The sequence below is a fragment of the Arctopsyche grandis genome, chromosome 13 (assembly GCF_051622035.1).
Source record: "Arctopsyche grandis isolate Sample6627 chromosome 13, ASM5162203v2, whole genome shotgun sequence".
NCBI classification, from domain to species: Eukaryota; Metazoa; Arthropoda; class Insecta; order Trichoptera; family Hydropsychidae; genus Arctopsyche; species Arctopsyche grandis.
In genome coordinates, this window is record NC_135367.1 from 23,037,836 (window position 1) to 23,051,638 (window position 13,803).

General features: G+C 32.2%; 1 protein-coding gene across 1 annotated transcript; it reads left to right on the forward strand.

Annotated features, from left to right (window-relative positions):
- The first annotated feature begins 801 nt into the window (after positions 1 to 801).
- Positions 802 to 11,899, forward strand: LOC143920986 (CLIP domain-containing serine protease HP8-like). Its single transcript, XM_077444058.1, has 9 exons — positions 802 to 916; positions 3,041 to 3,225; positions 3,967 to 4,153; positions 5,671 to 5,942; positions 6,170 to 6,464; positions 7,774 to 8,049; positions 8,742 to 8,919; positions 9,978 to 10,217; positions 11,382 to 11,899. Exons 1-9 carry the CDS (start codon positions 844 to 846, stop codon positions 11,554 to 11,556), a joined length of 1,881 nt encoding a protein of 626 aa, XP_077300184.1. The 5' UTR covers positions 802 to 843; the 3' UTR covers positions 11,557 to 11,899.
- The last annotated feature ends 1,904 nt before the right edge of the window (positions 11,900 to 13,803 follow it).

The following is a 13,803-nucleotide window of genomic DNA, read 5'->3' on the forward strand; positions in this document are numbered from 1 at the left end:
ATTTAGCATTTGTATAAATCAGAAAAATGATGATGCAACCTTTTTTTTTTAAACTATGTTCACTAATATTAAAAAAATCAAATTGACTAAATTCGTTTCCCAGTTTATGAAATCGGGGTAACGTTGAGTTTTTGTTATAACTAGTGGCATAATTTTTGATGTGGAATAAATAGTTGCGTCTGGTAAATCTCCGCGGTGTATGGAAATTTATGAGGTCCACGAATTCACTACAGTCCATAACTCCACTGAGTACACCAAGCAGACATATGTATATAGTATATAGTTATATAGTTTTTTTCTATAAATAAATAAATATGTACATAATTCATTGAAAAGGTTCAATTTAAAAAATCGATTAGTTCGATTAACTGCATTAGTCGAATGGCGGGTAATTCCGAAGTGGTGATTGGAACATTTGTTGCTATCAGAATGTATTTTGTGGTTTTTACGTAAAGAAACCAGAGCTTCAGCAATTACCAGCAATGATGACGATGCCTTATTTAATCTTATCTGCTTCTGTAAATTACTTACACATATGTACATATAACGTTACTAATGTATATTCAAAATTAGTGACTTTCCGAGAAGAACAGAAAAGAGAACCGTTCATATTAGACAATTTGAACATTGAATGTGGTAGGAATAAGAAAAGATAAAATTGAATGTATCGTGTGGTTTGCAAAATTATTTTACAACTTTTATTAATAAATTAACCGCCAAAACTGATAACAAAGCTTGACCACATTGAAATTAATACGGTTTACATAAATTGATATAAATTAAAAGCATGCCAATTCGACTGCCAGTTGAGTCTATAGTTTATTCTGATACACACCGCTTCCAATGATCCTGTTCTCACTTAAAATGATTTTTTCGCTCCTGATAGTTGCATTGATCTCTTCGAGCAATTGTGCGGGTAAATATTATTTTCTAATTTTTTTTTTAATTCTTACTATGCTTCAAATTCTGCTATTTATGGATCAAATCTTGTTCTGATAACAGATCTTGAAATTTTGCACACAATACATTAACTTTGAGATAATGACTGATGTACATCCATCAACCAGCAGTATAGCTCGGTGGGTGGGTTAATGCTAACCACCGAGAGGTTCCCGGGCTCAAGCCAAGGGTGGACCTCGATTGAAAATAATTTATTCAGAAGTTCTGCTGGCCGGGCTTGGATATTTGTGACTCAAGTCGATCATTCCCTATCAGAATTTGCCAATTTATCTGATTTTACTGTTGAAACGGTTCCTTTGGCGAAACAATCCCACCCACTGTGTCCCATTATTTGAATATGATTTCAAATTTTTTAATTTTATATGGGCACAAGTTAAATAACATACGTGTCGCTCAGAGGCAACCCGTAATGACAAAATGTAAATGAATACAAAATTTAAATAAAATCTTCTTGTGGCTTGCCTCTTCCCAATTTTCTGACGATTTGTTGAAATCTTCTCGACTTCTTGCAGCGTGAAAAATTTTTTCCCCAGAGGATACTCCTGTCCAGTTTTTGGTGTTCTGCAACCAGAACAGACATTTACAACACACTTTGCGACCTCTCTCATTTTTTCCCCTTCATAATTACCTGCAATAAGAGGAGGTTGAATCCTCTGCATCTTCTAAACTTTCAGTTCAGGAGATGCAGAGGATTCTTCGATAACACCAAAGCTCGAATGCTTCAATTCTTTTCATGGTCAACACTTTTAACGTCCACGATTCACTTCCCTATAAAAGAACTGACTAAGAACAACAGCTTAAGAATGTGGATATGTATATATTTCTATGCTAAAGTGCTTGCTACAAAGCACTCTCTTGAACTTCACGAAATTTCCTAACGCTATTACAATACGGGTTTTGAAGGGTATCCGGACATTACATCGGACATTTTATCACGCAGGAAATTTTATCGCGGGACAATTTGACAATTCATCGCATGAAATTTTCATCGCGGTGGTATTTCATTGGGGATAACTTGCTGACAAATTTCATGCAAATATATTTTAATTCTAACAAAGAGCAATAAAAGTTTTCAAACAAAATATTTTAATTTATTTTGTTTTCTCAATAAAAGTAAGATTGGATGTTTTCCATTGATTTTAATAAAAAAAAAGTAATTATCACGGCGATGAAATAAATTTCCGTGCGATGAAATGCCACCGTGATGAAGTTGCCCACGATGAGATTCACTGCGATGAAACGGCTGTGATGAAATGTCCGTGAACTCCCGCTTCATGGGTATCGCATGTGTTCGAATTCTATCTATGTATGTATAATATATTCACGGACGCCTTTTGGTTAAAATAGAGGCCATCTAGAAATCTCAAATCCAAGCGATCGATTCCAGTTTTCGTTAATGTTTTAAAAAGCTGATCTTGATTCACCCGATCGAAAGCCTTTTGAAAATCAATGAAACATATGAAGGGGTTTATGGAATTATCTGGATTTTGTATCATCATATACATATGTGTACCTATAAATATAATATTGTATCTGGTATAAATATTTCATCATGTTTTTATGATCATGATTAATAGAAAATGACTAGTAGAAATGTTCCTGATTTTTCTTTAAAATTTTCGCCTGCGATCCATTTTTTTGAAAATAAAATAAATGTATTATATTATACCTAATACAATAAAAAAAAATCAAAATCATGTTTTGAAAATTATCGACCTCTCCCATTTGTGAAAATTTCCAACTTCAAGCCGCATTTCAAACGATATGTACCACTTCCAGTTTGCAGTTAAGATAGCGGTTAAAACCATGGTGGTTTTGCATATACATACATACATACATATGTATGTAAAATAAAAATTGCAAATTTGATTAAAATTACATCCGTTAATTTTAATCAAATTTTATAATACAAATTAAAGATTTGCATTTAACATTGGTTTTTTTTTTAATAATTTAAATATTGGAAGATGTTTAAATGTCATGGATATTCTTGTGGTGTGTACATATGTACATCTGTATATATGTCGCAAGCTCCAAACACATAAGTTTGTATGCATTTATACGTGTTTGTGCATTTCAGAAAATCCACAGCCTCAATTTAAATACGACTGTACCACACCAAGTGGCGAAACTGGACAATGTCTTACAATTGAACAATGTCCAAATTTGATGCCATTGTGGAAGGACACTTCAATGGCGCATAAATTAGTTTTGGATAATCTTTTGAGGGATCGCCAATGTGGCTATGAAGGAGTATCTTACAAGGTATTTATTAAATCCATACATACATACATACATATATGATTTTATTTCAATAACATTAGAATTATATTAAATCCAGATAGGACGTTGCCTGTCTGAATTTAATGATTTTGTGATAAATTATACGTGTTTTCATATTCATACGGAAAATCTCTTTACTATGCCAATGGAATTTACTTAAACGCGTTTATCTCGAAACTACTTTTTCCAACGAGTTTGACATGATATCTCAAGTTCTAATCTACCAATTTACTTAAAATTTGGTGTGGTTCTTTTTTATATAACCCCCTTCTTGTCCGTACCAGAATTATGTAAAAATTTTGTTGTTTAATATTTTAAAAAAATTCAAAACTTGACAAAAAATGACTTTTTTTTTCAAACAGTTGCCATTTCGCGAAATTTTATTTTTTATTTTTTTCCGTAGTACGGACCATGGCGACAGTCTTATTAATTAAGAATCTTTTTTTTTTTTTTCGGATGACTAAAAGGGTTGAAATCGTGTCAAGATGGAGGCCCCCCTTTTTTTTACTTCCCCCACTTTACCAGCCTGTAATTTTTTCAATTTTTAATGTTTTTTTTTTAAATTTTTGTTATGCATTATTGAAATATTAATAAACATATATTAAAAAAAATGCATATCAAAATTGTTTTTAGTTTTTGTTTTATTGAATTTTAAAAAACGCCCAAAATTTGTCTCTCTAGACTAGAATACCCCCTTAATGGAAATACTTTTTTATTTCGCAGGTTTGCTGTGTTTTCAAGTCTAGAGTACAATCCAATGACATTATGGATAATGACGATGAATTGAGAAGCAGTTTCAATATCATTTCTCAACTGTTTAAAAATATGATATTGAAATCAAATGAATTAAATCAATCAAAACACAAAGCTGCCTATGGGTTTATTTCGTACCTGGAACCAAATCCAAAAGGTAGGTAGTAAATTAAAATTACATATCTATAGATATGTAATTTTTACACTGGATCCTTTGTATAGATATATGCAGGGCTAAAGAAAGGTGAAATTCCCGGGCCTGGTCAGTAATGGTAGACGATGTAACGAAAGCCTGCAAATTCCCGTTTGTTCAGCGGTGACGAATTCGTCGACAACATTTTATATAAACATTCAAATACTTACGTGTACTTATTAAACGCACAGTTATTTTTTATCACTTTTTTGTCAGTAAATAAAATTTTCCCCCTGGCCAGAATTTTCTTTCAACGCCTATCTATGGCTATGTGTATAAAAAGTGTATCCATAATCGTCATTACTAATGAATTCGAATCAGCTTATAGAACTGTGTTTTACAGCCATGATCAAATGTTATGGCAAATGTTATACAGCCATAATCAAATGTTAAGAAAAAAGGGAGTTTGTTTTTCCAACAAATTGCACAACTTGTCGTGATGATTTGTCGCTCGTAAGATAATGGGTGACGGGCCTTTCACAGACTCATTAATAACACTGTTCGACACGAAAAATGGTTCGAGATATTCTTATAGATTTATAACATGTTTCAATAGAAAATACGCAATATAAAATAGTATTAACAGTGGAAAAAAATCCCAAATGAAAATACTTACTTTTTACTTTTGATTTGAACTGGACGACTACTTGGAGAGATTTTAAAGCGGAAAATTACTACAAATGAAAGATAAAATACCCGACTATAGATACCAATATTCATTTTGAACGGGAAATTGACAGATTTTGAGACATCGACCGAACAACACCAAGATATAGAAAAATCGCGCGATTTAAAAAACACATATATCTCCGAATCTCGAGCCAATCAAATTTTTTTATTACCAGATTCGTGTTCACTGGGCATAGATTTATAAGAAAAGTCATATCTCGTCTCTGAACCAAAAAAAGTCGTCATTTTTCGAACAGTGTAATTTACATAACGGACCAAACATTTAAGCAAGACCTTAAACGAAAACTTTTTAACAATTTTGTTTAGAACATTTTACGTACATATTACAGTCGATGTGTATTTTTAGTTGTAATATATTCCAACAAACTATGTATAACAGTAGTACACTTCAACTATATTTCCACTAAACGGAAAATTCACTTTAACTATAACGGTAGTTATAACCAGGTTAGATATAATATATTCCAACTAGTCATATTATTTTGATATATTATATAATCGTTGGCTATGATACAAATAACCTAGGCAACTACCTCTACGAAAGATACATCGGGAAAATTAGCTGTCCATCTACGAGCTCCTTAATTGAACATTTTAATTATAATTGAATTTTTCCATTTATATCAATGAACTAAATCTCAAACTAATATTAAATTAAAATAAACCTCATATAATTTAACATATTTCTTAAGATTCATAGGTGAACTATCATTTCATTAATAATATCTACATTGAACAATATGTTTGGCTGTTGACGTCAATGTCCATGGAATTTTTTTTTTTGATTTTAGAAGCTCCAACTCAACTGGCACGAGGCGTTGTAGTTGCTCAACCACCTAAATCAAATAAATATAAAGCAAACGATATTCAAACAGATGACATTTGCACGGTGACATTTGAATCCAACGATATCAAGGGCTTAGAAGGACGATGCATTGCGCCATACAAATGCAAATATTTTGCATCGATTTGGAAGCAAATAACACTTGAAAGTTTGCCAGTTATTAAAAAAATAATGGACGACAGTCGCTGCGGTTTTGACACGAGCACCAACAGTGCATTGGTAAGTCTAATTAATTGTTATACAACGACCGTCATTAAAAATAGGGTTGAGAAGTCGGAGTCGTGGAGTCATGTATATATATATATATATATATATATATATATATATATATATATATATATATATATATATATATATATATTCAACTTTCATCCTTCTGAACAACGCCAAACAGTTCAGCTACTACCTTACAAATATAACATAACTACAAATGCTAATTATATCAGATATGCTGTCCATTGGAAGACGAAAAAGAAGACGAGTCAACGACAATCCCTCCACAATATAAAACTTTTCCTCCACCATCCAATATTGAACTACAGAGTTTCAATGAGATTAATGGTGATGATTCAATTCTCCAAGATTTGGAGCAAGCAACGCAACCAGCATATGTTTTCGAACATCGAAATTTGCATCTTTTGTCGAAAGACTGTGGAAATTCAGATACAGAACGCGTACACAACGGACACGTGGCAAAAATCCGTGAATATCCTTGGATGGCTCTTCTAAAATTGAAAAGAGGTTATTAAAATCTACTATTATACATATATTTGCTGTCGTTCTGGTTCATTTTCTGTCTTGGCATGGCATGACTGCTATTTACACTACATAGTATATGCACTACTGAAAATTACAACCGAACATCCATAAGATGAGCTATTAATTTGGCACTTTGCCTTACTATGTATGTAAATGGGGTCTGGTTCACTGCATCGGAAGTCGAAAGATCGAAAAGAAAAGATCGGAAAGAAAAGATTGAAAATCGAAAGATCTTAAATCGAAAGATCGAAAGAATGTATGCATGGTAAACGGTACTATGCATATATAATATATATGTATGTATATCAGTGGCGTGCGGTGACATTCTCTGTCTGTTTGTCGTACCGCCTTACTAAATGTGCACGGGCAGGATACAAGAGGAACAGCCTGTTCCTCCTGTATCCTGCTCGCGCACATTAAGTAAGACTGTACGACAAACAGAGAGAGAATTTCACCGCACGATAAAAAGAAAGAGAATTTTACCGCACGCCACTGATATATACATATGAATATACTATACGCTCTTCATATGTATACATGGTAAACGAACAAGAATAAAGATTTCGATTTTTCGACTTTCGATGCGGTGATGGTCACCAATGATAAATGATATTTATTTTGTATGGCTGCATACATATTAATTTGAAATCATATATGTACAATATACGTATGTGCAGCTGGAGTGAAAAACACGAATTTAAGATTTTCATCAATGGAAAAATATTCATATGAAAAAAAAATTACGATTTTCTGAAAAAAAAAAACGCTTCACCCATACGAAACTTTGAATTCCATTGTTCAGTCAAAACTTATCATAATCAACACAAAAAAACTTCAATTGGTGAATATTGAACGTTATTTTATGTTTAATCATATTAAAAATTGAAATTATTCTTGAAAAAGAGATATACGAAAACCTACTACATACTTTGAAATTTTTGGTGAGATAAATCAAATGATTGGGGGCACAGGACATTGTTTAAAATCGATGAAATTTTTATTTAACTTTCCCTTGATACAACGATAATTTCATATTAGGCCCATTGATGAAAATCCAAAATTTGCATTTTTCACTCCGGCCTAATGTGCATACATACATACCTATGTATATGCATTGGATCACTTCATCATTTGTACAAATAAATATGATTCATGAATTATTAAAAAAAAAAGTAAGACGTGTATAGTAAATTAAAAAACACGAAATCCTGCTTTGCTTTTCTTATAACCAAGAATTAGGCCACATTCCTAAATTAAACTGTTAATTTATTTTTTCTTATTTTCCTCTTAGATGACCAAATATATTTTGGATGTGGAGGTTCCATAATCAACCAGAGGTACATATTGACTGCTGCACATTGCGTTCGTGGCCCAAGTTTTATTTTATCAGGAGTCAGGGTTGGTGAACACACCATCTCGACTGACTTTGATTGCGATGATCCAGGGGATTGCGATTCGGCGTATGACTATGATGTAGAAAATGTTACAGTGCATCCTAATTACAATTCTATACTACATGAGAACGATATTGCCCTGATCAGACTGACAAAACCAATAACTTATGAAGGTTTGATTTAAAACATTTGTTTGTACTATAAGTTGAGTAGTTTTGGTGGTATGAAGAATTTACAGTAGGTCGTTTTTTTATATACTTATGTATACATATTAGTGTTGTAAGTCGAGAATATTCTCGGAGAACGAGAATATTCTCCAAAAGATTATTCGCCGAGAATTTTCTTTTTTCTTGATTATAAAACATCTCTAGTTAGTTTATTAACTTTTTAGATGATTTAAGGATATTTTCAGAACCTAATAGTAGTAATAGGACTTTCTAGAATGTCTGAGAGCATTTTGAATCAAATTTTTTCATTCTGACGACACTGAATGTGTCATTTCGTCATTTTAACATACGCGCACTACCACCATGAACATTTTCCGCGAAATTCTCACAGGAATTAAATGCCTATTAACTCTGGAAACAATAAATTATACATTGCTTTGGTGAATATATTCCAATGAAATTGTTTTGCATTAATTAATTACATTTATTCATTTCCTCCCTCATCTTTACCGTTCACACGAATTTATCAATTTACTTTCATAGTTTTCGACGAAATTTTTTAACACAAATTTTGTATTAGTGGGTATTTTAATTGTTATTTCACATCAGTGCGTACTTTTAAGATTTATGGTGTGATACGAAAATTGCTATGAAAACTACGAAAACTTTATCTACAATCATATTGTTACTGATTTCAGGACACGTTCTACCAATTTGTTTACCGTTGGGCGAAGAATTGCGAAACAAGAACCTTTTGGGTGAAAAGGTGATAGGAGCAGGTTGGGGTTTTACAGAAAACGGAACCAAATCCGACGTATTACTTTGGGCTACATTGACGGTAGTTCCCAAGTCTAAATGCGCCCAAGTATTTAGAATGTTCGTATAATCACTCATATCCATTCGATCTATTTACAAAGGCCCATTCCCAATCGCCAGAAAATATGAGCGAGTGTGTATTTCTATGTGTATCATTTATTTTTTTAAGCCGAGGCTTTTTTTGTTAACGTTATTTTGTAGATTTTTCTATCATAGCTCTTTATTTAATTCTTCATTCATCGTCAAACACATAATCGTCTGGTCTTTATCAGAATCTAAAAGAGTTTTTCCATTGTGGTGAGTTTTTCCATTGTCAATACAAGAAGGATAAATTGGCTTCATAATATTTTCATTGTAGGATATGCGTTCGGCTTTATAACACAAAGAGAGATTTTGATTGAAATATATTTCCCGGGATACGGGACATCAAATCTTCCGAATTTTCGGGTCAGAAACCTTAGTACAGACCGCTGCTTTTACATACATACCTTTTTAGATGATGATGGTGGGCCTTTGTAAATAGAATGATTTAATTTACATTTAATGGTGTCATACTCACTTTTGATTTTTTTTTATATTACAAAAATGTAAAATAAACCAATCTAATAGCAAGGGAATGATGGAAAAATGAAAAAAACTTTTTTTTTTACGTTTACACATACCTTATAAATACATTGGTATAAGAATTATAATGAAATTTCTTGTCACTTTTGTAATTTGTTTCATATATAATCCTACGCTAACCTAATCATTTATTTCATATTTATGTTTTACATATTTACCATCGATATATGTATGTATAATTTAAAAAAAAGGCCCTTCCATAGAAATTTGTTGACTTAAAGCGTACCTTGAGGGGCTTGGAGGGTTAAAAGTGCGGGGACTTTTATAACCAACCGATTTTTTTTTTTTGCTACATTGGAACTATTTTCCAGATAGTGTTTTTGGTGAATGAATGCGTATCTATATATTATATATCGATGCAGACAACTTACACCGACCAAGGTCAACGAACGACTATTGGAACCGATAAATTTTTTTGTGACTTTGGATCCGTTTTCATGTTAACATTTTTGGCGAATGAAGGCGCATCTAATCATTATATCGATGATTTACAGGTTGATGCGGAATGGTATGTCCGACACACAAATATGCGCCGGTGGAGATACAAATAAAGATACTTGTAAAGGGGACTCTGGAGGACCATTGATGGCAATCTACGACGTTGACGAAGTATTGAGGATGGTGCAGTTTGGATTAGTCAGTTACGGTTTCGACAGTTGTGGGCATGTTGGAATACCTGCTGTGTACACCGACGTTACCAAATACGTGGACTGGATTCTGGATCATTTGGAGGAGTAGTGTTTGAATATTATAAATTTTCTTCGTGTATGAGGTATTCATTGGAAAGGTGGTTTGACCAATGATAAGCATATTTACCCATAAAGGTTTCAAAATTTATTTATTTTTTATTTAAGATTTAGTGCTTTTGTCCTATAATAGTTGCCCGTTGATTTCTACGGGTGGTTTTGGAAAATAATTGATACACGAATAAAAATAAAGTTATATATTATATAATGTAAGGTAATTTATAGGCACGCGCACGTATGAATAGTAAAATGTTGAGTGCGCGCATTACACGCTCGCCGATCCAACCCTATCACCCGTTAGAAAGATGAATGAGTGTGTGTTTTCGGGGATGTATGTGTACTCTCCTGCACAGTGAATCTGACGCCGACGTCACCCGTTCAAAGTCAGGTGCTCAATATCAGGAGCACATGTCAGACGCCCAGGTCCCCACTTCCCCGCTACCCCGCTTCGATTGGTCGTCACGCCATATCCCTATGCATAACGTATACTTTTGGTATTCTAAAATTTGCATTTTTGAAATCTCCATACTTGTCGATGCACCGCACATACCTACAAACATACATACATCGCGTCCATATTAATATATATTATACACTTGAAAATATGGCATAACCAATAGACCCAAGGGGCTTGGTAATAAAAAAATTTAAATATTTGTTTCATTTTAGGACTTTATTATTCCATAAGCTTTTTAAAAAAATTAAACATATACAAAAATAAAATAAAAAACTGTGTGACCAAAATTCGGATACTTAAATTTTTTGAGTCGTTATATATTGTGAAATATTTATGAATGAATTTTATATTTAATACACTGTGTGTCACCCTAATTTTGAATTTTAATGGTGTCACCCTAATTTTGAAACAACGGGTTTCCAAATTTTTTTTTAAATTTTATTTTGAAAATTTATATATATGTATGTATATATGTATACTTTTTACATGAAAATTCATTAAATTTTAAGTTTTATTTTGGACAAAAATTATATGAATTTTTAGATTTAATAACGGTTTCCGGAAACTTTTGATTTTAAACAACGGGTTTCCGGAAACCCATGGAAACCATCAGGGTGACACCACTGATTATACAGTATTAATACCTACATTTTTTGTAACATTTTTCCTATATGTAATATCATTTTACGAAACAGGTCATATGAACAAAGCCAACTCGGCAACGATGGGCTAAATGATGGTCAGCTCGGCGATGACAACTCAGCGACGGTGAAAAATCACAGCAATAAAAATGATTTTGAAAAGAACATTATATACATATTACATACAAGTTTCGTAGGCTATTATATATTTTGGAAATTCATTTATTAAGAACACAATAAATTATTGGGAGAGATTCTTTATTTGAAAGTATTCAATGAAGTGATCTAAAATAATATTAAATAATAAATTGAATTGATTTCATAAATAATGTCAAGGGAAAAATAATTTACTTAAATTCATATTGTTCAATAGTATAAAACCCCGAGAACACAGTTTTTGGGACCGTGTTATCGGCCCCAAAACGTGAATGTAAATGTAAGTTCAGATGCGTAACTTACATACATGCTTATTTTTATAAATGAATTTTTTTCGCAAAAACTATTAATTGTGTTCTCAAAGGTGTTCTCACGTATTTTCATATAAATTCTTGTCCCCCGGGATAAATGCCTCTAAAAATAATTTTCATAATATATTTATTTAACAAGAAAGAGTATTCAAATAAATTTATTAAATTAAAACATATACATTTAATATAATTCATTCAGAATTGTTTATAAACGTCAAGAAAAATATATATTAAAATTAAAATAAATTTTAATTGGGATCTTACTATAAAAATTCTGTCAGATGAATATTTAAAGATATATATACAAATTATTATGTACCGTCGCGGTTTCGGAAACCGGAACACTTGTGATTTTACGATTTTTGGGCAATAAAAATATTGTCCCTTTAGGTGTGTGGTTTTTAACGATCGGGTCTTTTACATATGATTGTTTTCTACGATTTGAGTTCAGTTTAGTGTGAGCTTTCGAGGTTTACAGATCGAAATCGTTGAAAATAAAAAATACCATGCAAAAATACACTCAACTATCATTGGAGGAGAATATAAAAATTGCGATTTTGGAAGACTATGGACATTCATTACAATCAATTTCTCAACAAATGCGACGTTCTGTATCTACTGTGTCAAGAATAATGAAAAAGAAAAAGGATTTTGGAACTTTTGATCGTAAGAAGGGGACAGGACCGAAAAGATGCACATCCGAGACAAGATCGCCTGATAACTCAATTATCTTTACGGAAACGGTTCAAAACTGCTGTAGAGATAAGAAAAGAGATCTCGGATCAATTTTTAATTGAAATTAGTGATTTTTAACCTTAAGAAGACGACTAAGAGAAGCTGGACTGTAAGCTCGGAAACCTGCGAAAAAACCATTACTTACGAAGAAAATGGTGAAAAATCGATTAGAGTGGTCGAAATATCACAAAAATTGGACAACATCGGATTGGCGACAAGTGATATTTTCTGATGAGTTAAAATTCAACCTCTTCAGCTCAGATGGTTTTCCGTATGTTCGAAGAAAAGTTGGAGAAAGATTCGACCAAAAATATACCATGAAAACAGTGAAGCATCCCCCAAGCCACATGGTTTGGGGATGTTTTTCTTATTATGGAATTGGTGGAATATAGTTTCTGCAAGGTTCCATTAACGGAATAGCATATAAAAAAATTCTAGAAGAAAGTTTTATCCCATCAATGGAAAACCATCTTTCAAATTCTGATGATGTCATATTCCAAGATGACTCTGCCCTTTGTCATCGAGCTAAATTAGTGAGTATTAATTTTATTTAATGGTATTGAATGTAATTAATAATATTTCGGTCAAAATACTGAAATACTTAGGTTACTTTTTTTTAGGTTCGGGTTTATTTGCAGGAATTGGGTGTAAAGACATTAACATGGTCTGGGAATAGTCCCGATTTAAACCCAATTGAAAATTTACAAATGGCTATTAAATATAGGATTAGTAAAACAAATGTGTCTAGCCATCAATCATTAAAAGAGACCATTGAAAAAGTATGGTATGAAGACTTCCTCATCGACATTTTAAGAAACTTAATAGATTATATGCCTAGCCGTATAAAAGCCGTCATAAAATTAAAAGGAGCCGCAACAAAATATTAATTAAGTTCTTATAATTTGCAACTAATACCATGTGACTAATAAAATTAAAAGTTTACGCTCAACTGAGTTTTTTCATTCAAAATTTCATTCAACTGTGGAGACTTCGTTTGGTCATAAAAACCGGCTCGGACTAAAATTCTCCCTAACTTTTTTTTGTTGTTTCTTTTCTTAACAATTGTCGTTAAAATAAAGCACTATGATATAATCTACCATATTAATGACTTTGGGTGTTTATTTTATTTAAGATCACTGATATTTCACGCAAAATCACATTTTTCTATGGTGTTCCGGTTTCCGAAACCGCGACTGTACATATGTACATATATTATTTTACGTGATAAATGAATTACCTTCCAATAGACTATTGTATTCTTAAGAAATAATCTT

Coding starts and splice junctions, on each gene's coding strand:
- LOC143920986 (XM_077444058.1), top strand. CDS start 844: ATGATCCTGTTCTCACTTAAAATGATTTTTTCGCTCCTGATAGTTGCA. Junction 4,154..5,670: donor CCTGGAACCAAATCCAAAAG/GTAGGTAGTAAA, acceptor TTTTGATTTTAG/AAGCTCCAACTCAACTGGCA. Junction 10,218..11,381: donor ATTCTGGATCATTTGGAGGA/GTAGTGTTTGAA, acceptor TTTACGAAACAG/GTCATATGAACAAAGCCAAC.